The sequence below is a fragment of the Schistocerca serialis genome, chromosome 7 (assembly GCF_023864345.2).
Source record: "Schistocerca serialis cubense isolate TAMUIC-IGC-003099 chromosome 7, iqSchSeri2.2, whole genome shotgun sequence".
Classification (NCBI taxonomy): domain Eukaryota; kingdom Metazoa; phylum Arthropoda; class Insecta; order Orthoptera; family Acrididae; genus Schistocerca; species Schistocerca serialis.
In genome coordinates this window covers 50,745,901-50,763,351 of record NC_064644.1, presented here as the reverse complement: position 1 = coordinate 50,763,351, position 17,451 = coordinate 50,745,901, and the positions used below count along the sequence as shown (strand labels likewise).

At 38.9% G+C, this 17,451-nt stretch overlaps 1 protein-coding gene across 3 annotated transcripts in view; it reads left to right on the top strand.

The window, feature by feature from the left end:
• LOC126412500 (anaphase-promoting complex subunit 4) overlaps positions 1–17,451 on the top strand; it is a 113,748-nt gene that overhangs the window by 4,415 nt on the left and 91,882 nt on the right. For 2 of the 3 annotated variants that reach the window (XM_050082123.1, XM_050082122.1), the window contains exon 2: positions 17,242–17,370. In XM_050082123.1, the coding sequence (XP_049938080.1) occupies positions 17,242–17,370 (129 nt within the window). Of the gene's footprint in view, positions 1–10,176; positions 10,328–17,241; positions 17,371–17,451 lie in introns of all 3 variants that reach the window. The other variant, XM_050082121.1, reaches the window with a different exon arrangement.

Genomic DNA, 17,451 nt, shown 5'->3' with positions numbered 1-17,451 from the left:
CAGGGACAAATGTAACTGGAACACACAATGTCTGTTGAAAGAAAAGATTGTCAAGGCACATTCATTGAATTTGTTGCTGACCTACAACCAAACTGACTCCTTCCAGCTTAACCTAGGCATCGCGCTAGTATACAGATCAGTCTGACAAAGTTAAGATTTTACTCATGAACCTACCAATGCCACCAGTCTGCTTTGATGCATGACATCATGAAACTGGCAGAATAAATGCCTCATATGTGTAACATAAGTTCCGTTATTTGACTTATAGTTATTTTCATGTCACATTCAGTTTCTTCACTAACTCTCAACCAAACTGCCACCTTTCAGTCTAACTTAGACTAAGGGCCATGCTAAAGATCAATTTGTCACAACAGCCTACATTTCAAAACATAATGTACATGTAAACCAAATTTTGTCATTTTTGTGTTCTCTTTCTGTTTCCACACACATGATATCACATGCAACATCACACTATTATGTCATGTCAAGACCAGTTATATGTAGGTTTGATTGACCCATTCAGAATAATACACTAAGTCATCAACTATGAGTTGTAAATGACTAATTATGAACAAAATTATCGAGATGATAGATTGTGACTCATATAGCAGAGATGTTGGGTCACGGATAGGCACAACAAAAAGACTACTGGAGATATGAGCTTTCCTCCATAAGGCCTTCTGAAGTAGACAACACACACACTTTCACACAAGCACAGTTCACACACATAACCAATGTCTCTGACCAGTCTCTGTCCTTGGTGGCCAGAGGCAGTGGTCATATGTGTGAGAGTTGTGCCTGTGTAAATTCATGTGTGTTGTCTACTTGAGAAGGAGGCCTTCTGGCCAGAAGTTCAAGCAGTCTACTCTTGTGCCTGCCTGTGACTGAATATCTCCTCTGTATTATGAGTAGCAATCTATCCTTTTCATGGTATTGTCATTATTCCATCTTGGATTTCCCATTGTTTTAAATTATTAACAACACTCAATTGAAACTTAAGTAAAAATGTCCTACACATCATCCACATATCATATGACATCACACTCCAAAAAATGTGAAGTGTTGACTAGATTGAATAACTTTCACTCATGATAACATGCAGTATACTCCCTTCCAATAAATCTTTAATCCAGTCAGAAATTTCATTTGCTACTCCGCATGACTCTCTTTGTTAACGGCATTGATGTTGAAATTGAATTAAATGTTTTTTGAAACTCAGGAAGTACTGTATCTCCATGTTTATACCGATCAGTGGTGTCATGTAAGAAAAACAGTTTGAGATACATATACATGTGTGAAGTCAGGATATGTTACAAGTTTCCTTTGAAGCTAAGTCCTGGTCATCTCTTCCATAAATATTAAAGTAAATGGCCTGAATGTTCTAGAGAGAGAGAGAGAGAGAATTATAAAGTTAGGCCTACTAAATTGTTAGTGTTTTGTACGCTATGTGTCATCTGCAAAATCTTTCCTTCCACAATAATAATTATTATTAGATTTGTTGGAAATGTACAGTGTTTAAGTATCAAATGAATTTTGTTTCCCAAAATGAGAAATACCTGGTAAGTAATATGTAGGACTGTTCAGTTAGAAAATTTTATTCATCACATGTATTGTATTAATAATAATTTGGCTCCGACTATACTATAAAGATAATCAGCCATATTAATAAACAAAAATAAAGAGAAGCATTCACTTGCCTGTAGCAGGATGTTTATAGGGCATAGTAATACATTGTCACTGTATGGCAAGAAATGTTGTCAGCATGGGACATTGCCCACTGAAATGGCATACACCATAGCAGGGGCATTTGATCATTCAACAACCATCATAAGAGACAAAACTTTAAAAATCTTCCTCATAGTTGTTAACTGCAGTCAACAACAGCTGGTGACTTATCTACAAATTATGGCTCATAGGGACCCCAAGGAGAATCCAACAGCACTGTGTGTTAAAAAATTTTTGAGGCAGCAGGACTATGTCAACCCAGATACTACACAATCATTACCACACAATTTGGCCTTTAGGCATTCTTTATAAACAATAATACAAACCCCTGCACAATGCCGTAAAAGAAAATGAGCAAGAGAAAATATGAAACGGAACTTGGATTTACCAAGTTCTCGTGACGAGCAGGTTTATGATTGATGAGGCATGATAATCATCAGTAGAGTCAGCCATGTACTAGTGCACATCTCAGGCATATAGCCCAACAGAATCAGCAGAAAGACGAGTCAGTGCAAAACAGGCCAGTATCATCAATAGATGTTAGACACCTCTCATTGCTGTCAAGGCTAATATGAGTGCTATGCTTTATTAGGGCAGGATTTCCAATCTATTTTCCAGCCCTACATGCAACATTTCAACGATCAGTACTTCTCTCAAGACAATGATACCAGCAAACTATGTCCTCCACATCAACGTCTTCCTTAGGAAATTAGGAATCATTGAAATGAAAGGTCTTTTGTATTTGCTGACATAACTGGAATTAACGTGCTTGGGTACTGTTTAAATTTACTGTATGTCGTCACATGAGAGTTGCTCACACTGTGGGTGACCTTGGGGGGACCTCAATTGAGGAGCAAGACAAGCTTTAGAAACAATGTGTTGACCATCTTGTGTGAGTCTTATTTCAAACAAATTTCTTTTGTGTTCAACACTTCATTCGTCTGGACCTCTTTTAAAGTAGTCTGTCTGAAGTATTTAGCCCTAAAAGGCTTACCTCTCACAACTGTAATAACAGGAATTTTCAAATACTATCTATCGTAGCCAAAACCCTAGACAATAACATTATCTCCAGTGTGAACTAAAGCATTTGCCACTAATGCAAAAGGGATGGTAGGGTAGGTTACTCTGTGCTAAAATGAAAACCTTCAAGTCTGCATGAGCAATATTAAATGCATGAGAGACAACAAACATTTCTTGAAAAACAAGTTTAAGTGAGTATCTGCATGATGTGCCTCTCAACGGAAATACAGCAGTAATAAACCATTATCAAATTATGATGTGTCAGAACACCTTCCTCTTATTTGCATTCAAGAGGTGTTAATTATAAACAGAATAAGTAGAATTCCATAAAACTGAAAGGAAACTAGTGTAGTTGTAGACCATTTTGTACATTTTAAGTTAAGTAAAAACAATGGGTTGGGGAGGGTTAGAATGGAATGACAGGTCACTGGGATCCCACTTTGTTCTCACCTGTTGTGAGAACATTCATGTTTGTCAGCAGCATCACTGTATTCAGATGTGTTATTGACATCTGCAGTCTCTCTCTCTCTCTCTCTCTCTCTCTCTCTCTCTCTCTCTCTCTCTCTCTCTCTCTTGCAGTGTAAGTAGGGAAATAACCTGTTGGCTAGTAACTATTCATTTTGTTTTAATTTTGTTGTTATACTCTGTATGATGGGGAGTGGAGAGTGGAATTCAGTTGTAGGAAAAGGAGGAGAAGGACTTTTTTTGGGGGGGGGGGGGGGGGGCAGATGAAAAAGGAAGCTGACCGATAGAATCATCTGCATAAATAATTCAGTCATCACTAACACTTGGTTTAAGAATCATTAAAGGAGGTTGTGAATGTGAAAGAGATCTGGAGACACCAGAAGGTTTCAGATTGATTATATAATGGTTAAACAGAGATTTAGGAGACAGATTTTAAATTGTAAGAAATTTCCAGGGGCAGATGTGGAGTCTGGCCACAATATATTGGTTATGAACTGTAGATTAAAATTGAAGAGATTGGGATATGGTAGGAAATTAAGGAGATGGGACATGGATAAGCTGGAAGTGCCAGGGGTTGTCGAGAGCTTCAGAGAGAGCATTACAGGTGACTAGAAAAGGGGATAGGAATACAGTAGGAGACAAATGGGTAGCTTTAAGAGATGAAATAGTGAAGGCAGCCAAGGATCAAACAGGTAAAAAGACAAGGCTTAGTAGGAATCCTTGGATACACAAGTGACATTGAATTTAATTGATGAAAGGAGAAAATTTAAAAATGCAGCACATTAAGTAGGCGAAAGGAATACATATGTTTAAAAAAATGAGATTGGTAGGAAGTTCAAAATTGCTAAGCAGGAATGGCTAGAGGACAAATGTAAGGATTTAGAAGCATTTTCATTAAGGGAAAGATAGATACAGCCTACAGCAAAATTAAAGAGACCCTTGGGGAAAATAATAGCAGCTGTATGAAAATCAAGAGATCAAATGGTAAACCAGCTCTAAGCAAAGAAGGGAAGCCTGGGAGGTGGAAGGAGTATTTAGAGGGTCTATACTGGGAAGGTGAATTTAAAAGCAGTATTATAGAAGGGGAAGTGGACATAGATGAGATGGGTTATATGATACTGCGAGAAGAGTTTGACATAGCTCTGAAAGATCTTAAGTCGAAACAAGGCTTGAGAGTAGATGATATTCTGTCAGAACTACTGATTGCCTTGGGAAGGCCAGCCCTGATAAAACTCTTCCATCTATTGTGCAAGATGTATGAGACAGTCAAAATACCCTCAGAATTCAAGAAGAATGTAGTGATTCCATTTCCAAAGAAAGCAGTTGCTGACAGGTGTGAAAATTACTGAACAATCAGTTCAATAAGTCATGGTTGCAAAATACTAAAGCGAATTCCTTACAGAAGAATGGAAAAAACTGGTAGAAGCAGACCTCATGGAAGATCAGTTTGTTTCCGGAGAAATGTAGGAACACGCAAGGCAATACTGACCCTACAACTTATCGTAGAAGGTAGGTTAAGGGAAGGAAAACTTATATTTATAGCATTTGTGGAGTTAGAGGAGGCTTCTGACAATGTAGACTGGAATATTCTGTAGGTAGCATGGGCAAAATACAGGAAACAAAATGCTATTCACAAATTGTACAGAAACCATGCAGCAATTATAAGAGTCAAGGGGCATCGAAGGGAGGCAGTGGTTGAGAGGGGAGTGAGACAGGTTTGTAGCCTCTCCCTGATTTTCTTCAATATACATTGAACAAGCAGTAAAGGAAACCAAAGAAAAATTTGGAGTAGAAATTAAAGTTCAGGGAGAAGAAATAAAAAGTTTAAGGTTTCCCGATGATATTGTAATTCTATCAGAAACAGCAAAGGGCTGGAAGAGCAGTTGAATGGAATGGGCAGTGTCTTGAAATGAGCATATAAGATGAACATCAGCAACAGCAAGACAAGGGTAAATGACTGTCGCCGAATTAAATCACATGATGCTAAGGGAATTAGATTAGGAAACGAGACACTTACAATAGTAAATGAATTTTGCTATTTGGTCAGTAGAATAACTGATGATGACCAAAGTAGAATGTAGACTGGGAATGGCAAGAAAAGCATTCCTGAAGAAGAGAAATTTGTTAACATCAAATATTGATGTGAAGTTTTTTCTGAAGGTATTTGTCTGGAGTGTAGCCATGTATGGAATTGAAACATGGACGATAAACTGTTTAGATAAAAAGAGAATAGAAGCTTTCAAGATGTGGTGGTACAGAAGAATGCTGAAGATTGGATGCGTCAATCTTGTCATTAATGAGGAGGTCCTAAATAGAAGTAGGGAAACAAGGAATTTGTGGCTCAGCTTGACCAAAAGAATGGATCAGTTGATAGGACACATTCTGAGACATGACGGAATCACCAACTGATGATCCTGTAGTTTGGTCCCTTTATACCCCAAACCAAAACGAATCACCAATTTAGTATTGGAGGGAAGAGTGGTGGTAAAAAGTCTTAGGTAGAGACCAAGAGATGAATACATTAAGCAGGTTCAAAAAGATGTAGGTTGCAGTAATTATTTGGAGATGAAGGGGCTCGCACAAGATAGAGTGGCATGGAGAGCTGCATGAAATCAGACTTTGTACTAAAGACCGCAATATGTCTCACGTAATACTTGTATTGACCCATTCCACATCTGACCAACATGGACCCATGAAATATTTACAGGGCTAACAGTAATTAAAATATAAATAAAATACTAGTATTATATTTGTGATGTTGAATGTACTCTAAAATAAATATGAAACTATGGAATATTCAGGATGGCATGTGACAATATCATGAAGAGGATAGTTATTACTCACTATATAACAAAGATGTTGAGTCGCAGATAGGCATAACAAAAATACTGTTAGAAAGTGAGCTTTTGTCCAAGAAGGCCTTCATCAGAAATATACACACACAAACAAATGTAACACACACAAACACACATGATCACAGTCTCCAGTTGATGAGGCCAGATTGCGAGTAGCTGCGCTTGATGGGAGAAGCAAGTGTTGGGTGGAGGGGGAAGGAGGAGGTTGAAGTGAGGGGGACAGCATGTTGGGGGTGGGAGATGGTGAAGTGCTGCTTGTGGGAGCATACAGGGATGAAGTGTAGAAAGGGTAGTACAACTAGGTGCAGTTAGAGGGTTAGATGGGCGGCAGAGGGTGAGGTAGCGGAAAAGGAGAGAACTGAAAAGACTGTGGGTATGTTGGTGAAATAGAGAGCTGTGTAATGCCGGAATGGTATCAGAGAAGGGGCTAGATGGGTAAGGACAATGAGCAACGAAGGTTGAGGCCAGGAGGGTTACGGGATCATATGTTATATGGCAGGGAGAGTTCCTATCTGCACAATTCAGAAAAGCTGGTGTTGGTGGGAAGGATCCAGATGGCACAGGCTCTGAAAGAAGAACTTCGTGTTGGGTGATGTGCTCAAGAACAGGGTGGTCCAGCTGTTTCTTGGCCACAGTTTGTCAGTGGCCATTCACGTGGACAGGCAGCTTCTTGGTTGTCATGCCCTTGTAGAATGCAGCACAGTGGTTGAAGCTTAGCTTGTAAATCACATTACGGTTTCACAGATAGCCCTGCCTGTTATGGGGTAAGTGATGCTTGTGACTGTTCCTTTACCATATGGTGCCGTGCTCATCACTACTGATGCCACCTCTCTTTACAGTAACATCTCTAATTCCTCTCAAAATATACCAAGGGTCTCACTGAGGTGTTCACAGACCATAATTACCCTCCCAACCATGTACAAAAACAGATCTCCTGTGCCTTATGTCTCCAGTCACTTACCACCTCCCAAAGCCCTACTGTCCGGCCACAAAGGAGCATGCCCCTCGTGACTCAGTACCATGCGGGGCTGGAGCAAATGAATGACATTCTCCACCAGGGTTTCAACTGCCTCTGGTCGTGCATTGAAACGAGGAATGTCCTACCCACTATCCATCCCACCCCTTCCACATTGGTATTCCACCACACACCAAACTTACAAAATATCCTCGTCCACCCCTACACAACCTCTTCTCCCAATCCCTTGCCTCATATCCCTGTAATAGACCGAGATGCAACACTTGTCCCATACACCCTTCCACCACTATCTGCTCCAGTCCAGTCACAAGCATCACCACACCATAAAAGTCAGGGCTACCTGTGGAACCAGTCATGTGATCTACAAGTTAAGGTGCCACCACTGTGCTTCATTCTACATGGGCATGACAGTCAACAAGCTGTCTGTCTGCGTGGATGGCCATCAACAAACTGTGGCCAGGAAACAGCTGGACCACCCCGTTGCTGAACATGCTGCCCAAATCGACGTTCTTCATTTCAGTGACTACTTCACAGCCTGTGCCATCTGGATCCTTCCCACCAACACCAGCTTTTCTGAATTACACAGGTGGGAATCTCACTGCAACATATCCTACAGTCTCATAACCCTCCTGGCCTCAGTCTTTATAAGTCATCATTGTCCTTATCCATTTAGCCCCTTCTCTGTTACCATTGCAGCACTGCAAAGCCCTTTGTGCCACCAGCACACCCATAGTCTTTTTACTTCTCTCCTTTCCTGCTACTCTGCCCCCTGCTCTCATTCTAACCTCCTGACTGCATCTAGCTGTACTACCCCTCCCACAAGCAGCAATTCACTATCTCCCACTGCTAACCTGCAATGTCTCCCACTCCAGACCCAAGTCTCCTCATTACATCCGCCGTCCACTTGCTTCTCCCATCATGCGCTGCTGCTCCCAGTCTGACCACAGCAGCTGGAGACAGTAGCTGCACGCGTCCGCGCGCGCGCGCGCGCGCGCGCGCGCGTGTGTGTGTGTGTGTGTGTGTGTGGGTTCGTTCCTATCTGCGACTCAGCATCTCTGCTTTGGAGTTCAATTGATGAAGTTTGGGAAACAAGAAGCAACCTGAGATTAACCTAGGTATCTAATATATATTTGACAGCTACAGTATTGCAAGGCAAAGGTCCCGAGTTCGAGTCTCGGTCTGGCACACAGTTTTAATCTGCCTGGAAGTTTCATCTACAGTATTGACTCAATCTGGATTAGCTTTTGGAGGCCAGAATCACATTGTGTAAAGATCATCTCCTCATATGCTGCTTGTCACTAAAGCATAGGGTAATTGATCATCTTTCCCAGGTATATTCTGCATTGGATTGTAAGAAGGGTAATTTATTTGTCCAGTGTCTGCTATTCTACTGATATGTGTGTTAAAGAGGACTGACTTGTGCTGATTATATCGATTGAAGAGACAAAGGCTTTATAAGAGTTGTCGTTATTTTACATAGCACTGTATTATAATGCAGTTATGATCACAGTTATATTACATAACTTTTTCTGTCGTTCATTGAGTAAGCAGAACACAGTTTATGATGACCCATACTGTCATTGGCACAGAGCCTGGGAACAAACTGGTGGTCCCATTGGTCAGTTATGGCAGAGTTCGTGAAGTTAGCAGGTAGCCAGAAGTGAAGTCCAGAGAGTAGCAAAAGTCATTGCAAGTGTGCACAAACAGTCCATTGAGAAATGCAAATATAGGTGAGATCAGTCACTTTACAAACAATCTAGGAAGAAATAACAACATTATAGAAATGGTAGATTGCTTCTCACCATATAGAGGAGATGTTTAGTTGCAGACAGGCACAATTATGAAAAGGTTCATAATATTGATTTTACGTTCAGTGACACATATCAAAGGGTTCAGAGAATAGTGATAACTGCCAGACAAGTGTAGTGTGCGATATTTATGGACACTGTCGTGTCAGTAGAGGGCCAATTTGACATGTCCATGGTGATGCCCTTCACAGGAGCAAACTGCAGTCCTAGTTTGAAGCCCGAGTATCTCTGATCTTCCCTCCAAATTGACACTCAAGCTGGTTGTGGAATTCAAATCAGTGCTGAATACTAAAATAAGCTTCTAAATTAACTAATTTCAGCCCGTGTCACTTGAGTGTGGTAGCTATATCCTGAATGTTAAAAGGTACTTTATGTTGGGAGACAGTACCCAAATTGATAATTTTCACAGGCCATAACTAGTAATTTAATAAAGATATGAAATATATATGTGACCTTGATGGTGCATTTTAATAAAATTATGGTTGTGTTAAGATGGTTTAGAATCTCAAGCAGTTCATTATGCTTTTCCATACTTTTAATTAACATTTCACCAACACACCAATGATATTCTGTTGCATAAAGAAACTTGAACTTTCCATGCTTGCTTTATCCTGTTGTTCTCAAATATTAGTATTTCACTTTAATTGTGAATAATGACACTAATTAAGCCCATGGTGACTTTTAGCGATATCTTCCTGAACAATGAAACAGAAAAGCTGTGATTTACGTAATTTAATCCAATGTCGAATTGCTCAGCTGAAATATTGAAGATAACTTCATATTTAGTGTAAGAAGCTGTATGTGTGACTTCATAATTAGTATTTTGCCAAAGTGTACATTGGTCAATCAGGAGCACCTACAGCGAGCCTTTGTGATCATTCGTCTAATGGATCATAAATAATACTTACACCCAAACTAGCAAGTCTTCCAATTTGCACATGATCTTCTGCATTTCATCATTGTACAATACTTTATGTATGCCTGTGGTGCAAGCTGGTTGAATTTCAGCTCACTTGTTATGCTGTTATATTGATCTAAAATGAGTATTTTGTGACTTCGGCTTCTCTTATGATGCAATCCTTTTTTTACTGAATTTTGCACACCACCTGACTTCTGGAAATTAATTGCTAACACACAGACACATCTCAAGATTGAGAATCCTTAGTCAACCAAAATCCCTATGCTAGTAAGTTTTTGCCAGTTGTAGCTGCTGTTTCTAAGAGCGAAGAACTGAATATCACATTAAAATAAAAATCATTGTTATTCATCATTTGTATTAGCTGCTATACAATTCTTCTCATATTTTAATTTCTTATTTTAATTTCAGACTTCTCTTTATTTTTGAGAAACTGGAAAATAAGTAATAGACATGGCTTCAAATGCTATGCGCCAGTTGGAGGAGAGGCATGTTGCCAGTAAAATTGAGCATATGGTGTGGTCCAACAAAATGGATCTTCTAGCATTGTCCAATGTTAGAGGTCAGTATTTGTATTCAGTTAATTTCACTAGCAATTTTCTACCTTAGATATTGGATTTACGACTGATGTCAACTAAACCTTTGCTCTTGAAAACAAAATGGTATTAATAATATTTGTTACAGATGAGGAGATGTCTCCTAGCAGACATAAAAAAATTAAATTATATTTGAATGTCCATCTTTCAGAAATTTCAAACATTACTTTCCCGGGGTAAAGACAGCAGGCATGTTGCAGAAACTGTATATCACGTGTGCTGAAGGAAGAAAAAGTTTCTCCAATCCATCTCATCAGAGACAAAATGTATAGGAAATGATTAGGAAGTAAAATGAATGAACGGCTCGCATGAGAGAGCAATATTTTAGATATCTTGACAACAGACACACTACATGTCAAATAATATTAACATATATAACGGAATTATCTATCGCAATTCCACTGTAGTGAAAGCAGTTACTAAATGCACAATTTGCCAAGAAGGCAAGCAGGGCTTCAATGGTTGCTGCAACAGATGAGCTATCACTGACATGTTAAATTTGCGAAACAAAAATAGAATGTTTAGAGGGTGTACCAAACACAGTCAGACAGGTTGAGGTCCAATTCTTAACATGCCATCTGCCAGCTTTTTTTAGAAATGAGACCTAAGTAGCTTGGTAATGGATAAAACAGATCCACATTTGTTTAATAATTTGTAAAACCGAAGTCATGCACCCTCAGTACAAATGGGATCAGAGCCAAGAGGTAGAACCTAACAAAACCTCATGCATCAAGAAGAGAGCCTTTTGTGACACATAGTGTCCACAATTGTAATTTTCTAGAGAAACACAGAAAATTATTATCCTATGTGGAATTGTTTTGCTAATGAAAAACTTGTACATATGCTGTCATGGTAGAATTTCTTACTGAAAGAGAGGAAATAAAATTCAAAGCATAAATCTGAAAATATCTTTTTTCATAATCGATTTTACAAAATTATTCAATAATTGCACCACTTGACTGCTGGACAAACACCAAAGTAGATAGCATAAAATCAACCAGTTGCAAGTTCTTGAAACTGTTGAAAATGTGTAAGACATCAGGCCATGAGGCAATTTATCTCATATTATACACAGTGTATGTTCCAGTTAACTATCTTCTTAACTGAGATTTATTTTGAATCATAGAACAAACAGTTATATTGGAGAAGTGATAATTATTTATGTGAAAATGCAGAAGTATAGTGTTGTATCATTAACATCTATGTACTCCAGGTTTCAAAATCATACTGTGAGCTAGAATGTAATGGCCTATTGAGAGAGAGAAACCTTTGTGACACATGGTGAGTAATCATCACTCACATGATACATAATTCACATATTTGACAAGGTAACTCACAAATAATGGTTGCTAGCAAACAGATGCTTTCTGCATAACTAAACTTCTCAAGATGATCAACATCGTGACACACCTTCAACTGATAGACACTGCTGGAAAAGAAATTAGTACACCCATTTAGAGATTTCGAATTCACTCAAGGTTTAATTGTTGCAACAGTGCGTATGGAGTTCATGAAATAAGTACATTTACAGATCAATATCGTAAGCAGTTCTAAGATACCAGATATGGACCCATGCTGAAACACCCATGTTAGTACGTCATGTAGGCTCCACAGGCGTCAATGCAGGCACTGACTCTGGCATCTAGTCGACCATATAGGTGGCAAATACTGTCATAGGATACATTATGCAATGCCAGCTTGACCTGTTTGCATAGTTCTATTAGAATTGTTGGTTGCACACACAACTTCTCGTCCCATCATATTCCACACATACTCAACTGGAGACAAGTCCAGAGATTGTGCTAGACAGGACAGTTGCTGCACATCTTGCAGAGCATATTGAGCTTCTTGAGCAGTGTATGGACGAACATTATCTTGTTGGAATAATACATCACCTCCCTGTTGTAAGAACAGCAAAAGAATGGCTCTAACAGCATTTTGCATGCACCAACTGCCAGTTAGTATCCCCTCCAGAAACACCGAAGATGAAGAAGAGGTGTAGCTTATTGCACCGCAGACTATAAGGCCTGGGGTGGGGCCAGTATTTCTTGGACAAGTGCACTTAATGAGACAATGCTCGCCAGGTCTATGTTGTATGTGTAAACAACCATCACTTCCATGCAGGCAAAATCTGCTTTCATCGCTGAACACCACAGTGTGCCATTCCATCTTCCAAGTGATACTCTGACAGAACCAGTCTAGCCGTGCAGGTCAATGCTGTGGGATGAGTGGAAGACAGGCTAGCGTTGTGCATGCCCGTAATCTCAATGATAATAAACAGTTCACAATAGCTCGTGTCGACACGTCTGAGCTCACAAGCCCTCTTATCTGTGTGCTGTGTTAACTGTACGATCTGCTACTGCTGCCCTTAACAATACGATGATCCTGGCAGGCAAATGTTCTGTGTGGCTGTCCAGAACCTCATCTACAGATGTGAGAGTGTTCACATGACCACTGATACGTGCATTGCACAACTGATGCACAATGTCCAGCTTGTGTGGGCAATTCTCTGAAAGGCCCATTCCAATACATGGAAAGCCATAATTTGACCCCTTTCAATCCCACTTAATTGGCAGAAGGAAGCACGAATGAGCTTCCATGGCACGGTTGCCTGCTTGTTTCACTCGTTTACACCACACTGAGCCTTTGGCTGTGAGCATCCCCTATTAAAGGGTAGACACAGATGACACTCTGGTAGGTGTGCCACTACGCTGTCTGTTTTTGTTGTCAAATGATGTTGAAACCATTGTCAGTCCATCTACTAATGCCCAGGTGGCATATGGCATCATCAGATCAAAATCCATGCCGTCTTTCCAGATTACTAATTTTATTTTATTTTTATTTATTTTTTTATTTTTTTTCCCACGTCATATGTAAATATTTTGAACCATAAAGCTCTTTTCTCTCCTATTCAATGCAGCCCATCATTGTTGATTTCTCAATTTACCTACCTAATCTCCCACATTCTTCTGTAATACCACTTTTCAAAAGTGTCTATTCTCTTCTTGTATTGTTTAGCCTTCTCTTTACACCTCTGGTTATGGCTACATTAAAAAAGAAGTACTTTCAGAAAAGATTTGTAACATTTAAATGTATATTTGATGTTAGTACAGTTTGATTTTTCAGAAATGCTTTTCGTATTATTGTAGCTACATTTTACATTCTTTTAAATCTGCCTTTTCTTTTTGCCCAGTGTACAGATTGGATAACATTGAGGATAGGCTAGGACTCTCATCTCTCAACTACTGCTCTGCTTCTGGGTTCGAGTACTCTAATAACTGCAGTTATCTGGTTCAGTACAAGCCTTAGACGACCTTTCTCTCTGTGTACCTCATCTGTAATAATTTCAGAATTTAAGAGAATGTGTTTGAGTTGACATAATTAAAAGCTTTGCCTAGCTACAAATGCTATAAATGTGGGTTTGTCTTTCTTTAATCTGTCTTCCAAGATAAGCCATAGCATTAGTATTGACTCACATGTTCCTACATTTCCTAAGAACCAAAATGAACATTTCCCAGTTTGGCTTATACAAGTTGTTCTGCTCTCCTTTAGGTAATTCATGTCAGTATTTTTCAGCCATAACTTACTAAGTTAATGCTTTGATATTACTCAGATGTGTCAGCACCTGCCTTATTCGATATCAGGGTTATTGTTTTCTCTTCATTCTCAAAGTATTTTTCCTACCCATTATATCTCGTATACCATTTGGAACATTTTTGCTGTAGTAGGTTGTCCCAAAGATCTTAATAGTACTAGGGGAATATTGTCTGTTCCATATGCCTTGTTTTGACTAGTGTTTTCTGTGCTTTGTTAAGTTCTGTTTACATCACGTCATCCATCTCATTTTTATCCACTTGTTTTTTTTCCCAATATTGTCTGTAAGTTTCTTTCCTTTATATAGTCCTTCCATATATTCCTTCCATCTTTCAGCTTTCAGTGTTGCGTAGTACTAGCTTGCTACAGGAGCTGTTAATTTTCAGACAACTGCATCACTTTTCTGCAAAAGTTTAATTAATTTTTCTACAAACAGCACCCATTTATTCTGTTGATTTGCATGTTCTCTCTAGCATTCATTCCTGCCTGTGCCACATTGCACTTCCCATCAGTCTCATTTTTTAGGCATCTATATTCCCTTTTGGCTGCTTCATTTGCAGCAGTTTTGTAATTTCTTCTCTCAGCACTTAAATTTAACATCTCATGGTATCCAATTATTTCTTTTGGGCCCTGCCCCCCCCCCTCTTCCTCCCTCCTCCCCCCTCCCCCATTCCCTCACCCTCTCCTCTCCCTTGCCCTCCCTCTCCCCCTCCCCCTATCTATCTATGCCTCTCTCTCTTTATTTTTTTAATCACCCCCCCTTCCCAAGGTACTCCCTGCTGCTTTCATTATCCACCTCTAAAACATACCCATTCACCTTCTGTTTTCTTTTTTCCCTTTTCAGTTAAATGTTGCAGTAACAGTCTGTAGTGTTTTTTAATGTATCCAGATCTCATCTCAGTAGAAATAAACGTAACATTGGAAGTGCACTAAGGATGTGTGACAGCAGCTTTCTTGTTCCCAACCTGTATAAACAACCTCTGGTATGCTGTGAACAACACACACTGATTAATGATGCTGCATGTGTTTCTTTAAAGTTTCACCCTTAAGTAACTGTAGAAAGTCCGCCCCTGGTAGCTGAGTGGTCAGCACGACAGAATGTCAATCCTAAGGGCCTGGGCTCGATTCCTGGCTGGGTTGGAGATTTTCTCCGCTCAGGGACTGGGTGTTGTGTTGTCGTAATCATCATCATTTCATCCCCATTGACACACAAGTCGCCGAAATGACATCAAATTGAAAGACTTGCACCCAGTGAATGGTCTACCCGACAGGAGGCCCTAGTCACTCGACATTTACATTTATTTTAACTGTAGAATAATTCAGAATGACTCCAGCAAAATAACTATATGGCGTAAATGTGGGTGTATATAATACAATGACATGAGTAGAAGGGAGATTGATTGCTTTTGAAACAATCTACAACTGGGCTCATTCACATCAATAAATATCTAAAGGTAATTATATGAAGAAAACTAAAAAAATAAAATTATATGTACAAAAAAACAAATATACAACTTAGATTTATCAAGAGAACCAGGCAAATTGTAATGCAGTTGCAAGAGAGACTCCTCCGTGATCTATGTTTGAGTATTTGAGGTCTCTATCAAATCGGTTCCACAAAGGAAATTGAAAAAATTGACTCTAGTAACCCTGTGCTCATTCAGAACAAAAATATTGCTGCGATTCCCAGTGATATCAAGTGGAAATCTTTGGAAGAAAGTAGATATTTTTTTCACAAAATTATATGTGAAATAAGTATGAAAGCCAATATTTGAGACAGACTTTAAAATTATTGTACTACCTCCATTGTATATTGAAAGATTTCAGAACAAGGTAAGAGGGACTCGGGTGTTTGTGGAAGCATATACACAGTCATTTGTCCTTCACCGCATTCATGAGTGTAACAGGAAGAAATGGGATAATGGGGCAAATCGCACTCTGCTGTGCTCTGCCATGTGTCTTTTGGAGCATTGGTTTGGATGATCAGTTAAGATTCATTCCAAAACCATTGACTCATTACAAGAATTAATAACAAATGAAGTAACAAGTGAAAATGTGAACAAAACAAGTAAAGGCAGAAGTGGTGTGGGGGAAGAGTTTGAAAGATTGAGACTAGGAGAACACACAAGTGTAGTTAAGTGATTGTGCAGATCAAATACATAACAGTATATTCTTTATACATATTTAAATTACTTACATTTTTATGATTCATCCAGCTAAAGTTATCAGGTGCAGTATGTACATGAGCACAAAACCAGAACAAAATATAACTACTATCGGAAAAGAACAGCATTAAAATGAAAGATAGGAGCCCATACATCAATGGTTTGATCTGTTTAACAAGTGACCAAACTACTTAGAACATATAAAAGGATTGATTTTAATAATAAATTAAAATATTTTCTTATAGAAAAATATTTATATTCATTCAATGAATTCTAAGACATTGCACATGATACACGATGAAGTAAAGTAATAACAGTATAAAATAGATGCAAGATGTAACAACTGTAGTATGTAACATATTTTGTAAATGTAGTTGTTGTTGAGTTATTATTTCTGACTTACGCAAAACCCATATTGTGCTGGCTCCATGCAAAGAAAATGTAAATAATAAAAGTATGACTGACCTTAACTCGTAAGTTGATTTAAACATTGGCAAGATGGAGATGAAGGGTTTATATGACCTCTGTGGTGCAGCATTGCATATATGAACACATAGTGTGTCTAAAAAAAAGTAGTTCCCCATTCTGTCACTGTAGTTAGTACTGTTTGAAATTAAGTAAACAAAAGTTCTGTAAATATATGTGGAAATAATACTGGAGATATATCCCATTTTTACTTGTCTGTTCTTATCGATATTCAATCATCATTCTATATTTTACATCAGGCAATCCATATGTATCATTTTGAAGTTGTACTGGCATTACAACAATATTAGTGACTGTATTGTGTGCCAACAGTATTAACAGTGAAGTGCGGTCCTGTTATTCCCTACAGGAAGAGGTAGACATTCGCCTGACTTTAATCCCAAATATTTCTGGCTATGGGGACGTTTAAAGGCATTGTATTTTCCATATCTGTTGACAAAGTGCACACGTTACAGGACCATTTTTCCCATGCCTGTAACCAAATACGAGAGCTCCCAGCTCTGTTTGCATAAGTTTTTGATTGATTGAAGAGGGGGGGGGGCTGAAAGATGTGTATGAATGAGTGGTAACCATGGCAATGTTTATTTTCCCGCAAAGTTTTATTCTGATTTTCAAATGTATTCTGTTTTTTTCAGGTGAAGTTGCATTGCACAGATTAACATGGCAGAAGGTTTGGTCTTTTCCACCTCCGTCAGAAGGATTGTCTGTGAAGGGGATGGCATGGAGACCAGATGGGAAGGTGATTGCTATTGGCTATAACAATGGTATGTTAATATAGAATCCCATTACCTTTCAGTAGAGCCATGAAACAAACACACGCACGCACACACACACACACACACACA